The 25,085-nt window shown below is 47.0% G+C and overlaps 1 protein-coding gene across 1 annotated transcript; it reads right to left on the minus strand.

Moving 5' to 3' along the window:
* Positions 1 to 897: 897 nt before the first annotated feature.
* Positions 898 to 23,278, minus strand: LOC143386357 (interleukin-5 receptor subunit alpha-like). Its single transcript, XM_076841515.2, has 11 exons — positions 23,263 to 23,278; positions 22,245 to 22,310; positions 20,873 to 21,018; positions 19,799 to 19,937; positions 19,053 to 19,206; positions 18,788 to 18,975; positions 16,377 to 16,522; positions 14,119 to 14,257; positions 4,138 to 4,234; positions 2,790 to 2,874; positions 898 to 984 (listed from the first exon to the last, which is right to left on the minus strand). The coding sequence occupies exons 1-11, from the start codon at positions 23,276 to 23,278 to the stop codon at positions 898 to 900; spliced, it is 1,263 nt and encodes a 420-aa protein (XP_076697630.1).
* Positions 23,279 to 25,085: the final 1,807 nt, after the last annotated feature.

Below are 25,085 nucleotides of genomic sequence, written 5' to 3' on the forward strand. Positions count from 1 at the left end.
TGTACACCACGGTGCCCAGCTGATGCTTGCTTACAACTCCTGATTTAAGGTGTTTATTAAAAATAGTTTTCTGGACACCTTCCAGGGATCCTGGGTCAGACGGCGGGGAGCAAACCCTTGGTAAATGACTACAGCATAACCCTAGGCTCGACCTTCCTGCTCCCTACAGCAGGTCTCATCTCCCCCCATCCCATGGGCTCCTCCTGGGGTCACCTGAACCTGGCATTCACCTCCTCACTATGCCATTTTTCTGCCTAAGGGCCTCTCTGAACCTCGGTGAGTGCCTCTGTTGAATGGGGCATTGATAAGGTGACTAGAGGCCAAGCAGGCTTGCCAAGGTGACAGAGATACTTCCTTGATATTTCCAGAATATTAATGCTACCTTCAAGAGCAGGGTGATGTTTTCACATCAGTTTGCCTCAAAGGATGCTCCCTGGATCAGGCCGCTGGGGCTTGAGACAGTCTGTTTGGTTCTCTCTCTCACCACACATGCCGGCTCCTTGAGCAAAAGGGATTCTAGAACTCCAAGAAAAAAGCCCTCAAGAATTGGCAGCTCCCGGCTGCTATGGGAAAGACAGTTCTCTGAATCCGGATTCATGATTTTCTGTAGGCCGGTGTACTCTGCTTTCTTCCTGAGATTTTTCAGCTGAGTGTTGTTATTTCCTTTTGAGGCAAGGTCTCGCTAAGTTGCTTCGGGCCTCGCTTAGTTTCGGAGGCTGGCCTCAAGCTTGGATCCTCCTGCCTCAGCCTCCCAAGCCGCTGGGATTAGAGGCGTGCACCCCTTTCGCCCTGCTGAGGGCTCCTTAAATGCTGACCATGTCTTCACGGAAGAAGCAGCCGTCCCTGTTCTCATGGCCCAGAACATGGTGCAAGTTCTTCCAAGAAGGCTCCAAGGCATCAGAACATGGAATTTTCCAAGACCTCACATCCAAGCCCTTCCACGAAACTTACGACTTCCATCTCTGTGGCACTGGAACCCGCTTTCTGCAAAAGGAGCAGAAACGCCTCATCTTTCCAAACTCTTTATGATTCAAGTGATTTTAAAAAATAAAAATAGAGTGACTGTTGAAGAAACAAAGTAGGAAGAAGAGTAAAATAAAACCTACCCGTCACCCACCTCTGTCTCTCCTAAAGTGTTTGATATGCATCAAGCATTCTGTACATTTTTTGTGACTAAGTCATAGGGCTGCCCAGTTTTCCTTATTTTTGGTGCTGGGGATCGAACCCCAGGTCTCATCCTCGCTAAGCATGCAGTGTATACCCCAGCCATCCAGCGGCTTTGCAAATTTCTTTCTTCCTCTGTAACATAATGTGCTATTTTAAATATGGATATTTGTTCTTTGGTTTTGTGATCGCTCATTTTCTTCCACTGTCCGTTACAATATTCCCCTCAATTTGGACATTTGATATGCACAGTTTGGGCTCCAACATTATGCAGATAATTGGAAAGTCTGGAACCTTCTAAGAGTGGATGGCCCTCTCCTCCTCCTCTTACCCCACACACAGCCTCCCCTAATTTAAAGGTTTACAGTTGAGCTCGCTCGGGGAGCAACTCCCTGGTTAGATAGAAAGCAGACTACAATAAATTAAAAGCTCACCATAAGTTTGTCTGTCTGTCTGTCTGTTTTCTTAAATAAGTGCCCCCTGATTTTGTCACCTTGTAAGGGCACCTGATCTCCTTGCTTCACTGTCTCTTGAATGTTCCTATTTCTAACTGAGGTCTTAGCAAGCCCTTGCTTAACCAGGGCTGTGAGGTGGCAGAGATCCCCCAAGTCCCCAGTCGTTGGGCACCCAGAACCAAGCTCTGTGCCAGCTACCGTCGTCGGTCCTCTAGAATCCCTGAATCCTGCATCTGCAGGTCCAACCAACTTCAGAACAAAAATATTTGAGAAAAATTTTTAAAAAACAACCTGCATCTGTCCTGAACCTGTATGAACTTGGCTTTCTTTGTCGTTTCTCCCTGAAGAGTGCAGTGAGACCGTTTTCTACCCAGCAGTTGCACAAGATCAGGCATTAGGCTTGAAAGGATGCGCACAGGTTCTGTGCAAATACCGCCCCCTTTTATATAAAGGATTTGAACATCTGCGGCGTCTGCAATCCACAGTGAGCCTTGGAGTAAATCCCCCGTGGACACTGAGGGACAGCAACAGAATTGAAAGTAGAGGGTTCCCTTCTCACTAGCCAGTCACTTCTTGGTGGTCACTGCCAGTAACGCTGGTGGGTCCCCTTGTTCTTGTAGCAGAGGCCCTAAGAGTAGGACAGAGGGCTTTTGCCTTTAGAGATAGAGGTTGGGTCCCTGCCAGGTGTCATTCAGCTGTGGCCAGCCCCATGAGCACTGTGGTTGGGAATGTAGGCCACAGGGCTGATCGCACCAGACCACACCATTCTCTCTCTTTCTCTCTCTTCCTCTTGAAAACAGACAGGGAGATCAACGGAGTCAAAGACAAAGTGCAACTGTGTAATAGAAAAGTGATTCACCACAAAGATGTCGAGATAACTTCACCTGGGGAAAGGAGGTGTCCATCTGAAGATTATGGGCTGAGATTGTGGCTCAGCGGTACAGAGCTTGCCTGGGCAGGCCAGGGCCCTCATCATGGGGTGGGACCTTAGTGAGACAGCAGTAAACATGTCCAACCCAAATCAGCCAAACAAGACCATTCCAGTGACCGTCCCCTGGCCTCCTGGGGGAAACCCCTGCCTTATCATATAGAAAGCCAAGAGCTCAGCGGTGGTTCCCCAGGGGCTGCCCCCCGGGCGCTCACGATGCCTCTCGAGACCTTCAGCCTTACTTCACAGTGAGCGGTCACCAGGAGATCTTTGATGTGACTTTTCGGGGCTGGAACAGGTGGAAACAACCTGGCCCACAAGTGACATCTGAAAACAGAATAAAGGAAGGAGCTGGTGAGCACGGGTGTCTCCCTTGTCCCTCCATATCTACTCTGAGAGTTGACCTCATCAGTCCCAGGACTGGATGATGGATCAACTCAAAATCCAGGGTGGGCTGACCCAGGACGGGCACGGTGGTGAACACCTGTGATCCCAGAAGCTCGGAAGGCTGAGGCAGGAGAATCGAGAGTTCCAAGCCAGCCTCCACCAAAGTGAGGCCCTCAGCACCTCAGTGAGACCCTGTCTCTAAATAAAATATCCAAAGGGCTGGGGAGGGGGCTCATGGGTTAAGTGTCCCTGGGTTCAATCCCTAGTATGAAAAAAATACCAAAAATCTGTCGATCGAGACTTCCAGAGGAGAGGGGACATGGGTGCATGTTGCTAGGCTGGGTCCTGACACTGTGTCCTTCATATCTAGCATGTTCCCTGCGATGCTCATGCCTGGACATGGCTTGCTTGCTTTTCCCTTCCTGTGACTGCCATTCACCTGCCCCCCAGCCCAGAGATGCCATGTGGATAGAACATTTAGGACAGTAAAGCTGTTTCACATGAAGTTCATTTTCCGAGTTATGAAAGGGCTGAGACAGAACATGCCGTCGAGCCTCGGAAAGGTACTTTATCCTACAGAGTGCTCCAGGGATGGAGAGGGGTCTGGGGCCATTTGCAAGTTGCAGGGACTGCATGGCATTTCCAGGATCTGTGTGGGACCTAAGAGCCACCAGCCCCTCGGGGCCAGGTGGTGGAAGGAAGCACTTCACCGTTGAGGCTTATGCCATAGAAATGGTAGGTATTTGGGGCTCCATTCCTTGGAGAAAAGTAATAGGTGATTGGTGAGAGCATTTGAATACATATATATGAGTATGGTTAGCACTCTGTTTCATTGCACCTGTGTTGATTTCATTGCAGAATTGAAAATTTGGGACTTGGTGGGTTATCAAAGACCCATAGCAAAAAAATAAAAATAAATAAATAAAATAGAAGCCCAGTTAGCACTGAATGGGAAGGCTAGAACACCCAGGTCAAAAGCTTCACAGAAATGAGGAGGTCATTGAGGAATCTGAGAGCGTGGGCAGTGTCCAAGGGCCACGAGGTGTTCTGTCCAGCGTCTGAGCCAGGCCTGTCGATGCGTCTCACTATCTCTTTGGTCTCCGCTGACCTCAGAAAGGCCACCCAGAAACAAAAAGAAATGCTATCAATTCGACCTGATAGCTAACACCCTGTGTCTGATGGATGCAGAGACAGAAGACCTACATCCTGCAGAGCAGTGGGCAAATCAACACGGCGAAGCAGGCGGTCACCGTGAGCAGGATGAGGAGCCATTCCATCAGGGGCTTCCGCGTCTCGCTTCCTGCTGGAGGGGAAAAAGAGAGAAAGATCCGAGTTAGGGATCAGAGGTATATAGGAGGAAGGTTGAGGCTTGGGGCATCAGGAGGCTGGGGTGTGAGTGGTAAAGTGGTGGGTAACGCTGGGCAGGTGGCTTCACCTTCCTGAGACTGAGATGATCGTGTCATGCCCCTGAAGTGGCCAAGAGGGTGAAATGAAATGAAATAGCAGTGAGGCCACTTTTTTTTTTTCAAAATAGTTTCTTTTTTAATATTTATTTTTTAGTTTTTGGCGGACACAACATCTTTATTTTATTTTTATGTGGTGCTGAGGATCGAACCCAGTGCCCTGCGCATGCCAGGCGAGCGCGCTACTGCTTGAGCCACATCCCCAGCCCATGAGGCCACTTTTAATCGCAATGCATTATTGATTCATTTGGCAAGGACTTGCGGGGTCCCATCTACCTGCACCTGGAGCCCATCCACTCGAGGAGTCAGATTTTTTTGATGGAAAAGCCCACAATTAGTTCACAATTAGAAACTCATTGTAAAAGCATTTTTTACAAAGTCGAAAACTGAACTTGTGGAGGGAGTAAGAGAGCATATTTGTAGTTGACACAGTGGTCTCAGACTCGGCTGTAAGTGCTTTGTGATCTAGATTCCCCTGAAAGCCTCCTTTACCCATATTCCCACTTCACAGATAGGAGAGCAGACGGAAATGACCATTGGTTCGTGCAGTAAGCATTTGGCATGCATCTTAGTCTCCATCTAAATGTGTTCCTAAACCACATTCCAGGGACAGACACTTGGGGGTTTCAATGATAGCTTTGGGGTGTGTGTATCTTTTTTTTTTTTTTTTTGGTAAGGTACTGGGAATGTGTTCAAGAAAAACCCAAGGCCATTCTCTAAGTGGTATTTAAAGAAGCGATGTCCTTAGTCGATGTGGTGGGTGGTGCACACCTGTGTCTAAGGGACTGAGGAAGGAGGATTGTGAGTTTGAGGCCAGTCTCAGTGACTTAGCAAGATTCTGTCTTAGTGGAAAAAAAAAAGACTGGGCATATGCACAGCTCAGCCATGGAGCAGCCCTGGGTTCAATTTCCAGTACAAACAACAAAGGCAACAGAGGGGTGTGTATGGTTGCTAAAATGCCTCTATGGACCCTGAGTTAGGTCCCTGAACACAGCAGGTTCCTTTCTGTGGCAACGACCTCTCCTTCATCATCCATCCATTTAACAAGGATTTAGGAGCCTCCTTAGATGTCTTGGGCACTGTCCAAGGTCCTGGGACACAGTGGTGAAGAGAACAGGTGGGAAAAACTGCAGGAGGTCAATAACAACACAGGATATTGGGACACCTGAGCCCAGGTGTGGTGGGGTTCCAAGTGCCCGGGGAGAAGAAGCCTCCAATCCTCAGTTTGCCCTTGACTTGGTCTATAAAATGTGAAATGCATATACAGGCGGAGAGTTCCAGGCTGTGTAAATAGACTAAGACTTCCCAAAACCCCAGATGAATTAAAACCAGAAAGAAAAACAAAAAGAAAAAAAATCAAGAACCAAGAGGGAGAAGTGTCTTTAGATTGGGCGACCGTGACTCCTCGCCACCTCATCTCTTGCTTTGAGGGTTTCTGGGGACTCCAATTGAGGCTCCTCTTGTACTTCCCCAAAGCTCCAATCTCTTACCTTCTGCTTTCGGATATTCACAGAGGTCCTGTCTTGAAGAAGCCGTGGTTTGGCTTGGCCACCTCCTCAAACCTATCATGCCTCTTCCTTCCTCTTCCAGCCCGATTTCCTAGACTAAAGGATTTGGGCTGCCTCATTTGCCCAAACCAATCCCTGGTGATGTCTTCAAAGCCAAAGCCAAAGGATTCTTGGATTTTTTTCTCCCAAGTCAAGTCTTCGTAACCTCCTTTCTGGATTTCAGTCTGTCAAAGGTCGAGTCCTCCTTGAAAAACAATTGTGGGTTCTGCTACCCAAATGTTCCTTCTCCCTCTTTGTAATTTCGGCTGGCCCTCTCTGCTCATCCCGTGACCCCTGGATATTTGCAACTATTACCTTATCTTTTATCTTATCTTTTAATTTAAGTCTTCTCCCAGGCCTTTCCTCCTGACCCTGCAGGATGCACAGTTCCATGTCTAGATCAAAAAGTGCCTATAAACCAGGTTTGGTGGCACATGCCTGTCATCCCAGCGGCTCAGGAGGCTGAGGCAGGAGGATCATGAGTTCAAAGCCAGCCTCAGCAAAAATGAGGTGCTAAACAACACTCAGTGAGACCCTGTCTCTAAATAAAATATGACATAGGGCTGGGGATGTGGCTCGATAGTCGAGTGCCCCCGAGTTCAATCCCTGATACCTCCCCAAAAAAATAAAATAAAATAAAACCTCCCATAGATGAAATGCACTTGAGTGTTTTTGCAAAGCTGAGAACAGCCCAACCCAAGTTTGCATCAAAAAAAATAGGGTAAGAAAGAGTAAAGGAAGATTGGATTGTGTAGAGGAGAGTCAGGGGAGGGGTCGGGCAGTGGGGGTAGGAAGGATGGTGGGATGAGACAGACATCATTACCCTACATACACATGATCACAGACTGGTATAACTCTGCACCATGTACAGCCAGAGGAATGAGAAGTTATGCTCCATTTGTATACAATGTGTCAAAATGCATTCTACTGTCAAGTGTAACTACTTAGAACAAATAAAAAAAGATAGCCATCCTGTTGGGGAAAAAAAAAAGCTTTCATTTTGAAATGTTCTGTGTGCATTAGCCTTGGTTTATAAAATTAGGGAGAACACCCTCGGAGAGGCTTGACCTTTTATTTTTCCAAATCTCACCCATGCTCATCAGTGGTAGGATTCAGTTCTGCAGATGAAGCGCCCCAGTGACCCCAAGCTTGACCACACTTGCTCATAGCTAAAGAGCAACTGGGGTGAATTCACAGCGTCACCTCCAATACTGTCTCACTCCTTGTCCCACTCTTCTTTTCTGAAAAAAGGAATTCGGCTTCCACCTTGTTCCCTCAACATAAACCATCCCCCTCTCTTGCTCATTAGGCAAGAACCCTAATGAGTCTATCCAGAGATGCTGGACTTGTCAGCGTGGATGCGAGTTCTGTACCGAGTCTGTCAATCCAGAAGAAAGGTAGCCTGTTTACAACAAGGTTCAGCGGACAGAGAAAGTTGGGGGTCCCGTAGAAAGAAGAAGCAGTGTTGTAAATATTATCAGACTCACACACACACACACACGGCCACATATATGGCTCACATTGTGTAACACCCACTAGCCAAGTCCTGATAATAGCACTGTTGTTTTGTGAGCATGATTACAAAGATCTTTTCAGTTAAACCACTCTCTGGTTATTGAGTTCAGCTATCCCTTTGATAAGCAAAGATTCTCCCCTTATTAGCAAAGAGATCGAGGCCCCTGATTTCATTTCATTCCATCAGAAAAGAACAATGTTATCCATGCACGTTAAGGTACCATGCGTGAGTGCTTGGGGGGAGTTTGGCAAGGGGGTTATGGCCGCTGGCCTGATTCCAGCAGGGTCTACTCACATGCAGCCGGGAAAGGACACAACCAAGAACACAACCAGGTCAGCTTCCTTGCAAAGACCAAATATGTTGGCAGGTACAGTTAGTACAGGAAGAGCACTCACCATCTGACTTGTCAATCACCTGCTATTTCCAGTTATTTCCTAATGCACAAAGAATTGAGAGCCAGGGGCTATAAATAAGTGAGTTAACTATAACTAAATGAACTGGGCATGTCTTATGGTGTTGCTGAGGGAGAATAAGGAGAGCAGGCCCCACCAATGGTATAGCTATGCTGGTCATGAGGATGAAGGATTTCAGCAGCCTAAGAGTTGGGAGAGTCCTTCGAACATGTCACGAGAGAATAGATGTCTGCAGAGAAGGTTCCAGGAAGTTCCCAGAGGAGATAGGAGCTCAACTCAATACCAGCAGGGTTCTCGACATAAGTGACAGGAGAGAATTTCTGTGTAAGCCACACAAAGGCACAGACAGGTTCATTTAGGAAGGTTGATGCACATGGAGGGGAGAATATGCACTGTCTCAAGAACGAGAGGCCCTGGTTTGGGCTGGGCACTACATATTTATCAAAGGGCTCTATCAGGGCAGGACACGAGGTGGGTTCAGGACGGAGCTGCACAATTTCATACCCATTTTCCCTGCATTTGCCTATTTACCTCCATTTACAAGGGCCCAGGCCCAGATTGACAGGCAGCTAAGTTTTCTTCATCTCAGTGGCTTGTGAGTGTTTCCTTGAGGATCCAGTGTTTCTCTTTATCCTACATCTCACATCCTTACTTGGAATTTTGGAGTCTTTGGCCTTGTAGATTTTTTTTTCTTTAAAGAACTATTTCATGCACACGTTCCTGGGTTCAGTCCCAGAACTGTTCACAATTTCCAGGTAACTTGAATCTTTTCTCTAAAGAATCTTTACTCTGCCCACCACTGAAATCGCAGCCACAGATGCTTCTTTTTAAAAAGTCGCTGGGCAGTGCCTTGTGTTGATGTCAAGATGAGTTCCAGAAAGAGGGAGTCGCACAGCCTGTCCTGAGGGGCAGCAGCCCTCGGGATTGACCACTTTGTTCCTGGACACTCTGCACACGTGGCCAACTTAGAGCATTTGGGAACCCCAACTTGGAGCATTTGGGGAACCCAGCTGTCTGGTTTCTGGGGACCTCGATCTCCTGTATTTTTGACATCTCAACTTTGCAGATGATCCAAAGGGTGGAAATTCTATTGTTCTGTGGCCTGGGGGTGGATGTGGGGTGGGATGGCATCCAGGGGCCAGGAAGTCCCCAGGGTTGGACTAGTGAGTGCCAGCTCTGCTCCTGGCTGGTGCAGGACCTGGTGAAGCCACTTGTGACTGGACGCTGCAGCCCCTCTTGCCCAGCAAGTCCCTCTTGCTCACTTGGTTCTAGAGACGTTCAGTAGGCCCCAAGAGGGCTGAGTCATGGACAGAATTCAATGTGCTCATCCGGGATGCCAGGTTCAACCAGCTTTCCCTGGTGGAAGGGCGAAGCTGTGGTGGCTCTCAGGAGATCCCGGGTTCCCAGTGCAAGTCAAAGGCACAAGCTGACCCCCAGGTGCCTGGGCTCTCCAGTGCAGCATGAGCCCCAGCTGGAGCCCCCCAAAAAGACAGCAGGAGTGAGCAGAGGGTGGAGGTCACCACCCCCAAAAGGCACACAGTCCTGTTCACCTGGAGAAATGGCTCAGGTGAAGTGAAATCTGGAGAGGTGATGGCGACTGGAGCCTGGGGCCTTTACAAAGGGCTGGAGAGCACCTGTCTGAGTTACCCCCAGGAAGGCTAGGCTTGGGGCCATTTCTTTCTCTGCAGGCAAAGGCCTCCTGGCAGCGAGGGCAGCACACCTTCTGCAGGTCCCGAACCTGCAGCTCCCTTCCCTGTGGGATCAGCTGCTGTATCGCCTCTGCCAACCCCCAAAGGCAGCTGCAGGGGTGCGGTCATCAAACCAAAGTGACAGCAAGGGTGCAAGGGTTCCATCCAGGTTTCACCTTTTGCTTTGGAGGTGGCCAAGCAGGGTATCAGTCTATCTCCCACTGTGCAAAATGGAGATGGGGGGTGGATGTGTGTAAAGGGCTTGGCACGGAACCCACATAGTAGGTGCTCCATGCCCAGGCAGCACTCAGGCCTCAAGGTAACGTCTGCAAATCCTCGGAGCATGACCTAAATCGGAGTGTTGTCAGAATCCTCAACAAAAATGCACAGTGGACGGGAGGCAAGGATGGCCTTATCCTGCAGGGATCTGCATTCAAATGAACGTGGAGGAGAACTGGAGAGGAACAGGTGGGTCAGAGGAGCCGGAAGAGGTCCAGGAACTTGGCCCTGCTGCTTGGCAGGACGGAGGCTGAGCAGATCAAGAGCTGGGAGGATCCCGAGTTCAGAGCCAGCCTCAGCAACTTAGTGAGGCCCCAAGCAACTCAGCAAGATCCCTGTCTCTAAATAAAATATAATAAAGGGCTGGGGAGAAGGCTCTGTGGTTCAGCACCCCTGGGTTCCATCCTTAGTACCAAAAAATAAAAAATAAAAAAAATCACAGGTAGCCCCACACACACACTGTAGTGAACAAATGGTGGGGCTGCCATGCGGGGGTCTACCCAGCCTGGAAACCACAGGAGCCTGGGGAAAGGAAGTGGCCTCACCAGACCCAGCCCAGCCAACATCCCCCACTTGCAGAACCCAGAGTCCCCCGTGAGGCCATGAAATACATCTCCTCGGCTTTACTGTGCCTGGCACCCAGGCCCTGGAGCTGCCATCCTCGTCCCCCCACCTGCTGATCTGCACCAGCCCTCGCCTCTGCAGTCGTTACACTGTGGTGCCAACAGGAGAGGGGAAGCCAAAGGGACCCGGAGCAGGAGGGCCCCTCTTGGCCTCCTCCTGGCCTTTCCCCCCAAATTCTGCAAACTCAACATCTTCCGTAAGACCTGGGGACCTCTGAATCGACACAGTGACAAGACACTGCTGGAAAAGTGAAAGCAGGTGACCCCAGGACAACGTGAAAATGCCCCTGGGGCTGAGACAGTCTAACCTCGTCTTCATGAAAGGGGTGGCTGTCGGTGAAATGGGTGAGATGCTACCCATCCAAGAGGGACACCTGGGGGTGGGGTGCAAGGGGCAGGGACTCGTAATGAGCTGAGATCTGCACTAGCCAGCCGTTGCCTAGGACCAGGACGTAATGGCAAGACGGCCCTAAAGTGGCCAGTGAGGGACAAATTCAAAGCCAGCTTAAAATGAACCCTCCGTCCGGATCCCCTTCGCCGCTCAGCAGATTCAAGGAGGGGTGATGTGGGGGCGGAGAAACAGGATTGGTGACAGGGGGAAGGGACTCTGAGTCACAGCTGAGGACACAGGCCAAGAGGGGTTAGGTTGGACGGGCTGAGTCCCCACTCGGTCCTATCTAATGATCTCCATGCCCTCGGATCAACATTCATCCTCAGAATCCTCCTGAACACTGTACCTAGGCAGCCTCTGAGTACCTGCTTCACCGTATTATCTTTGGTCCCTTCTAACTTGGGTGGGAGATCTGGACATGGTCAGAGCCCTGGCTAACACCTAGATGGCCCACGCTCTGGTCAACTGGGATGACAGCTTCACATCGCACCCCTTCCCAAATCCTAAGTGGTTTTTTAGCCACCACCTTGCTCTTGGTCTCTAGCATGGTGCTTTGGAATTCCTTGGGCAGCATTCAAAACAAAATCTAAGAGGGCTGGGGAAGGAGCTCACATCTGTCTGTCTGTCTGCAACAGCCTACGTGGTGGTGTTAGGAAGGTGCTTAGAAATATCAGTGGGGCCACCAAGCTTGGTGCCCTTGGGAAGTCGCAGAAAACACTTTAAAAATGGAAACCTTGTGAATTCGAGGAATAAAAATGAAGCCCCCACCCCAGGCATCTGACAAAATGAATCATCTTGTTCAAAAGCCTTGCTGAGGCGTGGTTCTTCTGTGTGTTTCTCTTTCTGGGCCCACATTGAATTTTTTATCTGGGGATAAGAAACAGGGTGGAGGGAAGTCCCTTGTGCACTGGGGTCAGCATAGGTAGGTCAACCTGGGGGCACGGAGAGGGGGGGCGCTGAGGCTCAGCAGAACCCTGCAGCAGGTGATGTGGTGTGTTCTAAGTTCTTCTTACCCCACTTTCAGTTCCCTCTCCTCTGGAAGGCTCCTGCTTGCTCTCCGAGCCCTCTAGTGATGTCAGGGCCACCACGTAAGGCCATGTGTGTTGCGCACTGCACAATTTTTAGGGGATCCAGGCTCCTCTGACTCTAAACAGTGTTCCCCTTCCCTGGTCTTCCGTGGAAGTCTACCTGATAGGCCTCAGGTCTGACTCCCATTCTCAGGGTCTAATGGGTCACTGCCTCAAGAGCCACTCTGTAGTGAAGTGAATGGAATACAGAGCAGATTTGGGGGGGGGCAAGGTGGAGGGGTAACCAGGAATTGAACTCCGAGGTGCTTAACCACTGAGCCACATCCCCAGCCGCAACCCCCGCCATTTTTTTTTTTAATTTGAGACAATGTCTCACTAAGTTGCTTAGGGCTGCTAATTTGCTGAAGCTGGCCTTGAACTCGTGATCCTCCTGCCTCAGCCTCTTGAACCAGAGGGATGACAGATATGTACCACCATCTGTAAAAATCTACATAGTAATTTTTTTTTTGCCATCCCTGAAAGAAATCTTAAATCCACTCTTCCAAAAGCCATGCCACACCATGACCAGCCATGACCACGGAGTTAGCCACCAAGATCTCTTACACGGGTCTTTCATTTCCACAGCACCTGGCACCTTGCAGGATATTGACACCCCACACCAGGGGGCTAAGAGATGGGGTGCTTGCACCAGCCTAGGGATGAGCCCCATTTCTTCCTGCCACTGCAAGTGACCTAAACTTTCTTGCAAAACAGGTTGGTGCAGGGAATTAATTGAGATAATGCAAGAGAGCCATTTAGCACCGTGTCTGGTAAATAACCTCCCATACCTGTGGCCTGCTCTGGTCGAGTATTTCACAAAACCCCAAGAGGCAGACAGGTTGGAGTTGCTTCCTGTTGTCCCACAGAGAGACCAGTGTGTTCAAGGATACGTGTGTGCGGAGGTTGGGTGTTCAACCCCGGCATTCAGTGGGGGACTCCTGGGTTATTCCCACCTCCCTGCTCTCGTAGACCCTCGACCAGGTTCATCACATAGATAGGTGGAGTCCACTCACTCCAGAACCCCGCTGTCCTGTGAGACATTACAGCTGCTTCTTAACTGGGAGGGCCTGGGAATGTGCCCTTCATGCACAGCCACCATCTAATGCCCGTGACCTTTCAAAGACCCCACTAACAGAAAAGATGGTCATTTTACTTGCCACAAAAACTAGCCAATTTGACCATAAAACCAAAACCATGGCAGAGCAACACAGGTGCTCAAGAAATACCCAGAAATTCAGATCTTCTGTCCATGAGAGAGAAGGCACAGGGAGGGATCTAGATTTTTCTGAAGATCACTCAATTTCAGAGTCATTTTTGAAGAAAAAGAACTGCATTATAAATTCAGAATTAGGTATGGGAACATCACAGAGCTGGAGAACAGATGAGTGGTTGCTGGGAAAGGTGGAGGGAGACAGAGAGATTGGGTGCGGTTATAAAATTGGCAAGAGGAGCCTCTCCCAGGGGCATGCACCTTAATCACAGTGAGTCTGGAGGCTGAGGCAGGAGGATGGAAAGTTGGAGGCCAGCCTCAGCAACTTAATGATGCACTTAGCAACTTGGTGAAACTCTGCACCCAGATAAAATATAAAAAAGTGCTGGGGATGTGGCTCAGTGATTAAGCACCCCTGAGTTTCATCCTCAGTACCAAAGAAAAATGGAGATGGGGGAACAGCATCAGGAATCCTAGAAATGCGCCATCCTGTATCCTGACTAATGATACACTTTGGATCTCTGTAAAGATACATATTGACACTTGCAGTTCAACATGTGCTGAAATTGCATAGAACTGAACACATGAATGCATATAAAGCCAAGGGAATCCGAATAATATAGGTGCAGTGTCATCCCTGATAGTCTGACCATCATATGGTACTAAGTTTTTTTGCAGGACACTGAACTTGGGGTAAGCTTCGTAAAAGGCAGTTGAGCTCTTTTTTCTTTGAGCAGCTTGTAGATCTACACTTAGCTGAAAAAGTTCAAGCCTTTGGAGAGAAGGAGGAACAGAGGCTTCCAAGCAAGACAACAGGTAGGACTCACGAGAAGGGCTTGCTCTGGGGACCGGGTGGACACCCAGGCTTGGCTGGCTTCCTGGAAAAGCCACCTCTGATGGAACTAGCGGTGGAGTCATAGGAGATGTGACCCAGCAGAGACGCAAAACCGTTCCAAGACACCCCACCCCAAGTTCTCAGAGACTCACCCACATAGATAGGTGGAGTCCACTCACTCCAGAGCCCAGCTGTCCTGCAGGCAGGACTCACGGCTGCCCTCACTTGAATGGAGTACTTGGAGAGATGGTCAATGACGGAGACAAATGCATTGGTTGGGATCCTTTCGATCTAAATGGGGGAAAAAAGTCTTGTAAGAATCTCAAAACCCATATGGTATGTTGATGACCAGCTTGAGGGGTCCTGTAGAAATAAAGTGACCCGGTGTTCAGGAAGTCACTCAAAGATATCTGGCCATTCATGCTAAGTCCAGGAGCTCCCGTAGGGGCCCAATTGATGTTTCAGATGTAAAGACCAGAGGAGCCTCTACCAGTGTGAATAGGGTCCCTGGCCTTCTCCCTCTGCATCCTGAATCCTAAACAACGTCACAAGGGCTGCCCATCCTGGTGTCTGCAAACTCATCTGCCACATGATTTTGAATGACCTACAAACTATGACCTGCTACGTTTTGGAGGTTTTTATGGAGAGGGGGTTTAGTACAGTGGATGGATCCCAGAGGTGATAGACAACCCAGCCATATCCCAGCATTTTTCAAAATTTTTAATGTTGAGACAGGGTCTCCCTAAGTTGCTTTAGGGTCTTGCTAATTTGCAGAGACTGGACTTGAACTTTCCATTCTCTAGCTTCGGGCTCCCAAACCCCTGGGCTTACAGGTGTGCACCACCTCACTCAGCAGCTTAGGTATTTTTCAGTGGCTAGACAATCTCCAAAGAAGAGTCTTTTTTCATGATACATGAAAACCATGTGAAATGGAAATTTTCGTGTCCACAGATAAAGCCGTATGGGAAGCAGTCTTACCCATTTGTTGACACTGTGGCCGCTTTAATTCTGAGTAATTTTGATAGAAAAATGAATGGCCTGCAAAGCCTCTCACCATTTACCAAAAAAAATTTTGCAGGCAGGACAGGCTCAGCAAAAGCGAGGCGCTAAGCAACTCAGTGAGACCCTGTCTCTAAATAAAATGCAAAATAGGGCTGGGGAGGTGGCTCAGTGGTCGAGTGCGCCTCAGTTCAATCCCTGGTACCCCACAAAAAATATATTGATGAAATCTCATTGCTCTGCATTTACTTTTTCTGTTATCAGTGAGACACGTGTTGGAAGCCTGCCACCCCTGTGTTTTGCTCTAGCTCGGTGACTGTGAGCAAGACTGTCTTTTTCCAGGTCTTGCCACTCCAAAGGGATGGTAATTACCCAAGAGTTACTGTGAGGATAAGATAAAATTATAAAGCTTGACACGTAATCTATCCTCAAGAAATGTTGGCAGTTTAATGAGGTGGGAGGTTTTCATTTTTATTTTATTATTTTTCTGAGATGGGATCCACTTACATTGCCTAGGCTGTCCTCAAAGTTGCGATCCTCCTGCCTCAGCCTCCCAAGTAGCCAGAATGACCGGCACATGCCACTGTACCCAGTATGTGTTTTTTAAAACTGCGGTAAGATACATTCAATATAAAATTGACCATCTGCTGCATTTTTAAGTGTACAGATCAGCAGTTTTAAATACAGTCCATCTTCCCGAGCTTCTCATCTTGCAAAACTGGCCCTCTGGGCTGGGATGTAGCTCCGTGAACAAGCTCAGGTTGAATCACGAGCAATATCTCTGGTTTGTTCTGAGAACTTGAGTGCTCAGGAGGCTGAGGCCGGAGGATCCCAAGTTCAAGGCCAGCCTCAGCAACTTAGCAAGATCCTAAGCAACTCGGTGAGACTTTGTCTCTAAATAAAATATTAAAAAGGGCTGGGGATATGGCTCAGTGGTTAAGCACCTGGGTTCAATCCCCAGTGCCCAAAAAAATAAAAATTAACAAGTAAATAAACCCAGGCTGAGTGACACCTTCCACTGTATGTACACACCACATTTTGGGTGTGTTGTCATCCATCGATGGCACCTGGGCTGTCTGTAGCTTTGGGCTGAGATGGGATCTAACACAGCCAAAACCATGGCTCTAGGTCTTGGAACACTGACGTTTCTGCTTTCAACTGAGCCATGACATTTTACATTTTCCCTACACCAGTACCCACAAGGTTTCATCTGATCCCTGGGATTATTTTCATCCATAAGAAGAACAAAAGGCTTGTAAGGTTTGGTTGATTTCCATAACACCTGGGTAGATGTATTTGACCTTGTTCGTATCCAGCTATAACCAGAGCAGCCAATGGAGAAAAAAAAAATTGTTCAATGTTTATACAATGAATATTTGTCATGGACTTCTGGGACCCTCTGAGGAATTACCTGCAAATAATTCTTCTTTGTATTGTGTATCTTCACTTCGTAATCAAAGCAGTGCTGTGGAAAGGCGGAAATGGGTTTGTCCCATCGGATGGAGAGACGCTTTCCCTGGATGTGGGCTGTGACATTGGTTGGCGGATTCGCTCGAGCTGGTTAGAGAAGGAGAGGTCAGTGACATGAGTTGGTGATCATGGCCAATTGACTCCAATCCACCCACACCTCTCCAGGCATTCAAGATTTACCAGTAGATCTTTCTTTTTTTGTGGGGACTGAACTCAGGGGCACTCGACCACTGAGCCCTGAGCCACCTCCCGAGCCCTATTTTGTGTTTTATTTAGAGACAGGGTCTCGCTGAGTTACTTAGCTCCTTGCTTTTGCTGAGGCTGCATGACAGGCATGCACCACTGCACCTGGCTTTATCATTAGATCTGAATCAGCTCATCTCAAGCCACAGGAAGATTGTGACTTCCTTAGGACTCCTGTATTGTAGTGGTGTGAAAAACAGACCCTTCTTGTGAACTGAAGAGATTGTGACTGACAAAATTGCTTGGATGGCTGGATGCCTGTGATCCCAACAGCTTGGGAGGCTGAGGCAGGAGGATCACAAGTTCAATGGCAGCTTCAGCAAAAGTGAGGCCCTAAGCAACTCAGCAAGAACCATCTCTAAATAAAATACAACATAGGGCTGGGGATGAGGCTCAGTGGTCAAGTGCACCTCAGTTCAGTCCCCAGTACCAAAAAAAAAAAAAAAAAGAATTACATGGATGAATTCCCTCACCCCTGCCCTGGCTCAGGGCATGACTCCATTGTAAGGTCCCTGGAAATAAAGTACTTCCACATGCACGTCCTTGTCCTAGATTCTAGGACTGAGATCTCGCAATGAACAGATCATAGAGACACACTCAGAATGGGATCTGATGGCTTCAAAGTCAGCCCTTCCCTAAAGCAGAACATTCTCAACCAAGAAACTGCTTCATTCTTTTAGCAATCCCAGGACTTGGTCATAAAATAAATTTCTGCCGCCTGTACCAACTCGGAACAATTTTTCCATTATCATTTGCTTTTTAGGTCTCTGTCGTAATCTTTTATTGCCTATTTTCATAAAAGGGACGTTTGAGGGGGTTGCACAGGAAATGTACCATTGAAGGGAATAGCAAAGGGTCCAATTCTGGGGCCGGATTTAGGCTCCCATTTGATGGCAGGTGTCTCACAACCAAATCCTGCCCTGTGAATAACAAGTCTGTGTCTTTATGGAACATTTATGCTGGGTAGAGTTCCAAAAGAAAGATATGGAAATGACAACCCCCACACAGTGTGGCCTGGGGAGAGGGAAGGAGGAAGAAGGTGACCCATTGATATCATTGATCCTTTCCCAACACATCCTGTCCTAGTGACAGGAGAGTCCCTGGGAAGGAACCATCCATCAAGCCTAAAAAATGACATTCTTTGGGAAGGAGCCAAAACATGGATTCTTCTCCCCCAAATAAATCCTTTCCCAGTGACACTACAGTAGAACGCTATCCCCAGACCTTCTCTTCTCACAACCTGTCTCCTGAATGCCCAAACTGATACGTTCTGTTAAAGTCTCTCGTGCTTAAGTCACCTCCCAGTGTCACCTACATACGCACGGATTCCTCCTATAATTGGGGGCCATTTTTCTACCCAGAAAGTGAGCAGTGTGGTGCACACCTGTCATCCCAGCAGCTGGGGAGGGTGAGGCAGGAGGATCTCAAGTTCAAAGCCAGCCTCAGCAACCTGGTGAGGTAGTCCTAAGCCACTTACCAAGACCCTGTCTCACAATAAAAAATAAAAAGGGCTGGGGAGGTGGCTCAGTGGTTAAGCGCCCCTGGGTTCAATTCCGGGTTCTAAAAAGAAAGACAATGATGGGTTGCTAATAGCTAAACTCTGGGCTCCCACTACTGCTGCTCAGTGGATAGATAGCTCAGGACTCCTCCTGTGCTCCTGTCCCCGCCTGCCCTTGGGCACCTACATGGAGGAGCCCGAGATGGTAGTGGGGGTTCTGGGGTCTGTCAAAGAGCAAGACACGCCCAGTTACCTGGACTCCCAGCTCTGGGGTCCCTTCTCTTCAGCTGTGCCTGTCTCTTTCTTAAATAAAACTCATTTTCTAAGCTTGGGGGCGTTTCCTCTTCAACACCAGGAAAACTAGGACCTGATCCTCATCTCCAACAGGGGTATGGACAGCATCTCCTGAGCAGTGTCTGGGGATGTGGCCAGACATCCTCCAACATCCAGGGCCAGTCCCCATAGCACAAAAGTCATGCAACCCAAATCTGCAGCAGTGTTCCCACTGAGCCACCTGCCCCTGTCAGCAGCACAAACATAGTCCCACCCCATGCAGCTCTGAGACCCTGCCATGCAGTGATGTGGGCCACTCTGGGCAGAGTTTGTCTTACCGATGGCTTGCACCCCAAACAGCTGATCAAAGGGTCTGATGGCAGCTGTCCTGCTGGTGCCATTAACGTGGACTGCCAGCCAGCCGTGCCCCTTGCTGCTGATGGATGACCTTGGGACCCAGCAGGCGGTATTTCTGCCGGTCAGGTCTTTGCTGTATTCCTGACACTCCTCAGTCCAAGAGCCATACCTACAGTAGAACGCTCGTGAGTTTCCTAAAGGTCCAGAGGAGGCGACCTATTTGCATGGGTAAAAATAGGGACTCACCTGTAGTAGAGGAAGTACTGCGTGTCTGGGGGGGCCTCCTCACCCGACAGCCAGGTGCAGTGAAGAGAAACTCGGTGTAGTCTCAGGTGACCACCACCTGCCATTGTTGTGCTGGTGGCACAAGTTAAATTCGAGACTGAGGTTCCAGGAGACCCTGGGTGGCCAGAAATAGAACAAAACAAGGTGGCTGATGTTTTCTTTGAATCTTGTACCTCTTTGGAAACCTTAAAGATGGCATGTGTCTTGTCAGCTATTTATAGAAACTTAGTATTTGCAAAGAGCTGACTTTCTAGAGGATAGAAACTAGAGGTATAGAGCCCAGGGGCCTAAAACCTGGGCGCTGTGGTGCATACCTGTAATGTTAGCAACTCGGGAGGCTGAGGCAGGAGGATCGCGAGTTCTAAGCCAGCCTCAGGAAGTTAGGGAGGTCCTAAGCAACTCAGTGAGACCCTGTCTCTAAATAAAATACAAAATAGGGCTGGGGAGGTGGCAGTGGTTGAGTGCCTCTGAGTTCAATACCCGGTACCCAAAAAAAGTTGTACTGCAGACCTATTTCAACTATATATTATGAACAGGTGGAATTGGTAATAAGAAGTGACCATAGCCCCTGTTAGGGTGTGCATGCCTTGGAAGACTCCTCCCAGGAACTGGTGACTGACTACAGAAAAGCAAATCATTGTTAGTTTTTCTGTTTCCCCGTTTTGCAAAGTTCGGAATGAAATTGGACTTTGAGAAGCTTCCCTTACCTGGTGGGGCTTCAAGTTCTGCAGAAACCCAGCTGCTGGCCAGGGGGGCGTGACCTTCCTGCAGGATGGTTCGAACACTTGCCGAAAAGCCTTCGTGGAGGGGGGCCACGCAGGTGCTCTCGGTGCTCCCGGTTTCAAACTGCAAATAAAATCCACAAGTAGCCTTTAAAAAAACGACTTCTTATCCCGGATGCCTCTTCTTCCACTTTTCAAATGGTACATAGATAAAATAGACTGAAATAGTTTTGTTAGGAAAAAAAAATGGGGCGAGTGGGTACCAGGGATGGAACTCAGGGGCACTCCACCACTGAGCCACCTCCCCAGCCCTATTTTGCATTTTATTTAGAGACAGGGTCTCACTGAGTTGCTTAGGGTCTCGCTTTTGCTGAGGCTGGCTTTGAACTCACGATCCTCCTGTCTCAGCCTCCTGAGCCTCTGAAATGACAGATGTGTACCACCACGCCTGGCTTGTTAGAAAAAGATTTTTAAAAATCCATTCTAATAACATCATTGCTCAGTGGCCCATGAACATATTCCTCTCATAAAACCAAACAAAATATCACAGTTAAGGTTTAATTGAGCTTGAGGTTGAAGTTCCCTTTGATTCCTATCTCTAGTGTCCCTCTGCCCTGCAGAAGAAGTAACAGGAAATTCTCTAGAATTCCATATTGGCTGCAAAATAGTTAAAAACACACTGTTTCTGCTTTCCTGGGAGTTTGGGACACAGCAGGTGTAGCAGGTGGTTTCCATGAGCTCAGAAGTCAACCTGTGGCCCTGGGGAGTCACCTAATGGGCCCAAGGAGACAACAATAGGGTATAGATGAGGGGGGCTTTGAACTCAATTTCTCTAACTTTGCCCCTTGCTCTCTGCCCATTTGCAAGGCTACTTATTGTCTTCTGTTCTTTATGCCATTGTAGAAAAAAAAACATCAAACCATTATCTACTCCATTCTACCTTTGGTCATTGTCTTTTAATTTTTTTTTTTTTACTTAGAATTTCATTTGATTAAAAAAATGCAGCCAAAACAACATTTACTCTACATAATAACAGCTGCCCTTAGAAGGGATATTTACGTCATCGTCTTGTGGGGCGTGGATCTTCACGTGGTATTCCAGGTGAGCATTCCTTGGCTCTTGGTCAGGATTTGGTTCCCAGCTTAAGAGGACTTGAGCTAAACCCATGACTCTGATCGTGAAATTCACAGGTTGGAGAAGGGACACTGTGGAAAAATTTAAAAATCAACATGATGTTTTGTTGTGCACAAACAGCACTTTCAAGTATTTAAAAACGTTTTACTGTACTATTTTGCTAATGGATGTGAAGATGTTCAATACCGAAATAATTTCAGAAGATGCTTCTTTAAAACTGTTTCCATCTCATTATCTTTTTTTTTTTTTTTTTACTTTTCCCAAGTGTCTATCTGTACCATGGATGTGGTTTTTTATTGAAATATGAACATTTTTCAACACCATTTATTGTAACTATAGTTCTCAAACTGAGAGCCATTATGTATTAATGGGCCGTAATCACCATTTATTGGGTTGTGACCAGCATGTTTTCAATGATGTGGAAGAAACATAGAATCGAAAAATACCAGAATAGAAAATAACAGGGTGCACCACACGTGAAAAGAAGAAGAGCTTTATTGTGAATCTCTTGTTACCATTACATAAAGGTACTGAGGTATGTGTACATGTGATTCACGATGTATAAAGATTTGTGATGCGTTCATTTCCTATTATGAGTCACGGTCCAAAGTACTGGTGACCCTGGTTCCTTGGGCATTTATAGAAAACAGCTTTTTTTATCCGCTTCATGAACCACACTTTCACTTTGCTTTAAAAAAAAAAAAGTTCATTTAATCACAAAATAAAATCAGTACCTGCTCATCAGTTTTGTAAACATGAACAATTAAAAAAAAAAGAAAAAGAAAAAAAAATCCTACAATTCTACCATGAAGAATGACATTAAGGGCTGGGGTGCTGGCTCAGAGGTAGACCACTTACCCTAGCTTGTGTGAGGCCCTGGGTTCGATCCTCAGCACCACATCAATAAATAAATAAAGTCATTGTGTCCATTTACTAGTAAAAAATATTTCTTTAAAAATCTGCAGTCCTACCATGAAGAAGGACATTAACATGATGTAGTCACTATATAATTTTTTTTTTTCTGGGCATGCATTGATACGACTTTTTAACTTTTTTTTTTTCTTTAACCAGAATTAGGCCAATACTGTTCACGCTGCTACAGAGCCTTCTTTTGCTCCCTGACTGACATGTGGGGATTTTCCATTGACCTCATGAGACTTCCAGCACTCTGCACCCACCCTGGCTAGCTAAGGGTCATATTTAAAGATAAATATAAAATGTCCTTACTGTGGGTTTTCTCAGGGGGAAACCGTGCTACCCATTCTATGATGCACTACGTTGAATCCAAGGTCCTTACGCTTTGGGTCAGGAAGTAAGTCGGCGGGTGGTATCACTGTGGCTCCCCAAAGAATCAGGAGTATGGTATCACCGTGGCTCCCCAAAGAATCAGGAGTACAGGGACCATGATGGTCAGTTGGATCCTGCATAGAGGAAGGGGACAATTGAGATCATCTTGCTGGCATTTCTGAGAAAAACGGAAAGCCCCTTTCTAAAGTAAGATGTGGGCATCTGGCCATTTAACAAGCATTTGTGAAATATATCCTTTTATTTATTTAATGGTACGAGGGATGGAACCCAGGGGCACCTAAGCACTGAGCCACATCCCCAGCGTTTTAAAATCATTGATTTAGAGACAGGGTCTCACTGAGTTGCTCAGGGCCTCGATAAGTTGCTGAGGCTGGCTTTGAACTTGTGATCCTCCTGCCTCAGCCTCCCGAGCCCCTGGGATTACAGGGGCACATCACCATGCCCAGCTGTGACATCCATCTGTTACATGCTAGGAATACTATATGGTAGACTTATACGTTGGGACCAGGCCTCCCAATGAAAAAAATGTGTTAGGCATGGTCGACGGCAGACATAAAACATTACCAGGACTATTTAAATACAAGCCTCAGGCTAGGGGTTGTGACTGGGTGGCAGAGTGGGTGTTTATCATGCATCAGACCCTGGCTTCCACCTCTGACAATATTTCTACCTACTTGAGACAAGGAGACGATGAGAGTGAATTCACAGTGGGAAAAGTCACCATTGCTCAGTGTGAAAAAGCAGAAAAAAAACTTAGCATCCTATTTCATGGGGCAAAGAGCAGAGAGAAGCATCTCTCTTGGGGAATTTTCCACTAGAAAGCTCTTCAAGAATACAAGCAGCCATAAATGTTGGTGAGGATGTGGGGGAAAGGAACACTCATACACTGCTGGTGGGACTGCAAATTGGTACAACCACTCTGGAAAGCAGTATGGAGGTGCCTTAGAAAACTGGGAATGGAACCACCATTGGACCCAGCTATCCAGCTCCTTGGTTTATACCCAAAAGAGTTAAAATCATCATACTATAGGGACACAGCCACATCCATGTTTACAGCAGCTCAATTCACAATACCTAAACTGTGGAACCAACCTGGGTGCCCTTCAGCAGATGAATGGATAAAAAATATTTAGTACATATGCACTGTAAAGGAATATTTCTCAGCCTTAAAGAATGAAATTATGGCACTTGGCGTTAAATGGATGGACCTGGAGAAAATCATGCTAAGTGAAATAAGGCCAATCCCAAAAAAACAAAGGCCAAATGATACACGGATGCTAATTCACAACACAGGGGTGAAGGCTAGGGAAGAATAGAGGTACTTTGGATTAGACAGAGGGGAGTGAAGGGAGGGGAGGGATCGTGGAGGTATGAAGGACAGAGAATGGATCAGACATTCTCTCTCTCTGTGCATATATGACCACACAACTGGTGTGATTCTACTACATGGGCACCCAGAAGAATGAGAAGTTATACTCCATTCATGTAGGATGTGTCAAAGTGCATTCTACTGTCATGTATAAACTAATTAGAAAATTTAAAAAAAAAAATTAAAGAAAATAAATCTAGAGCTTCTCTCTGCACAGATATTTCTCCTGGGAGCTGCACTGTAAGTATGAGCCACCCGCAATTCTCCCAGAGCCATCCTTCCTGCGGCCACACAGTCCCCAGTGATTCAGTGCATAGATATCATTTCTACCATCGAAGGAAATGAGTCTGAAAATTTGCCAAAGAACCAGCCACCTCTCAGCAAAGAACTTGGGCCCCATCTGGAATCTTCCAAGAGCAAAAAACAAAACAAAACAAAACAAAAACCCTACACTCTGTCAACTCTAGGGTCCTAATTAGAATGACTTACAGTTTTCTGTTTACAGTTTTATTTTAATAGCTTGATATTTTCCAAATACAATTCCAGTGGAACCAAAGGAGAGATCCTGAGTAAACAGGTAAGTTCAGCAAATAGCACAAAACTCCTCACTGTTTTTTTTTTCCTTAGCTAAGTGGCTGCTTAAGTTATTGCTACTACAGTTACTAAGGGCAAAGGTCACTGTGGTAGGAAAGAAACAGCATCAAAACCATAAAGTCCTTTTTTTCAAATAAACTTAAGTATTGCTAATCAGAACCATGCCCATTTCGATAGAAATAATCATCTTGTTTCTTTTTCTCTGACAATTCCAGCTAGTGAAAGACGTTTTGAACCCACAGCGATGACGAAACAAAAATCCAGACATTTTCACATTTTTCTTTCAAATTTTCAACCAGTGGGTACTTTCAATGAGTTAAAGGGAAGTGTTAGCAATCTTCGGAGCCTGAGCAGAAAAGATAAAATATCCTTCTCAACAACCAAGAGAGCTTCCTCTTCAGACTACGTAAGTGATGTCTTAAGATGTCAGCATTTCCTGATATGATATCAACTACCACCTAACTGCACTCGTTTCATCAATAGGGAAAAAAATTGCAAAATTAACACCCCTCCCCAGCCCCCCCGCCTAGTGACTGTTACCAAGTAAGAGATATGTTATAACCAGACGTTCTAAAAATAATAAACATTTGTTCATCTTCTGCAAATTAAATTGTTGAAGTCAATAACAGAACTGTTGAATTTCTCAGTGGGGAGATGATTGAATATTTTACATAAGCAAGAAGTCTCCCTTAGAATGGGCCATATAGTCGTACATAGCTGCAGAAATTAGAACTGTTTTTTTTTTTCCAAATTTGATCATTCAAAATATTTTATGAAGATCAACTTTTGGCCAGAAACAGATTTTTTTTTTTTGCATCTCTTGGGGATGTTTTCTATTCAAATAGATGGTACCTGGGAAAGAAAAAT

The sequence above is a fragment of the Callospermophilus lateralis genome, unplaced genomic scaffold (assembly GCF_048772815.1).
Source record: "Callospermophilus lateralis isolate mCalLat2 unplaced genomic scaffold, mCalLat2.hap1 Scaffold_109, whole genome shotgun sequence".
Lineage (NCBI taxonomy): Eukaryota > Metazoa > Chordata > Mammalia > Rodentia > Sciuridae > Callospermophilus > Callospermophilus lateralis.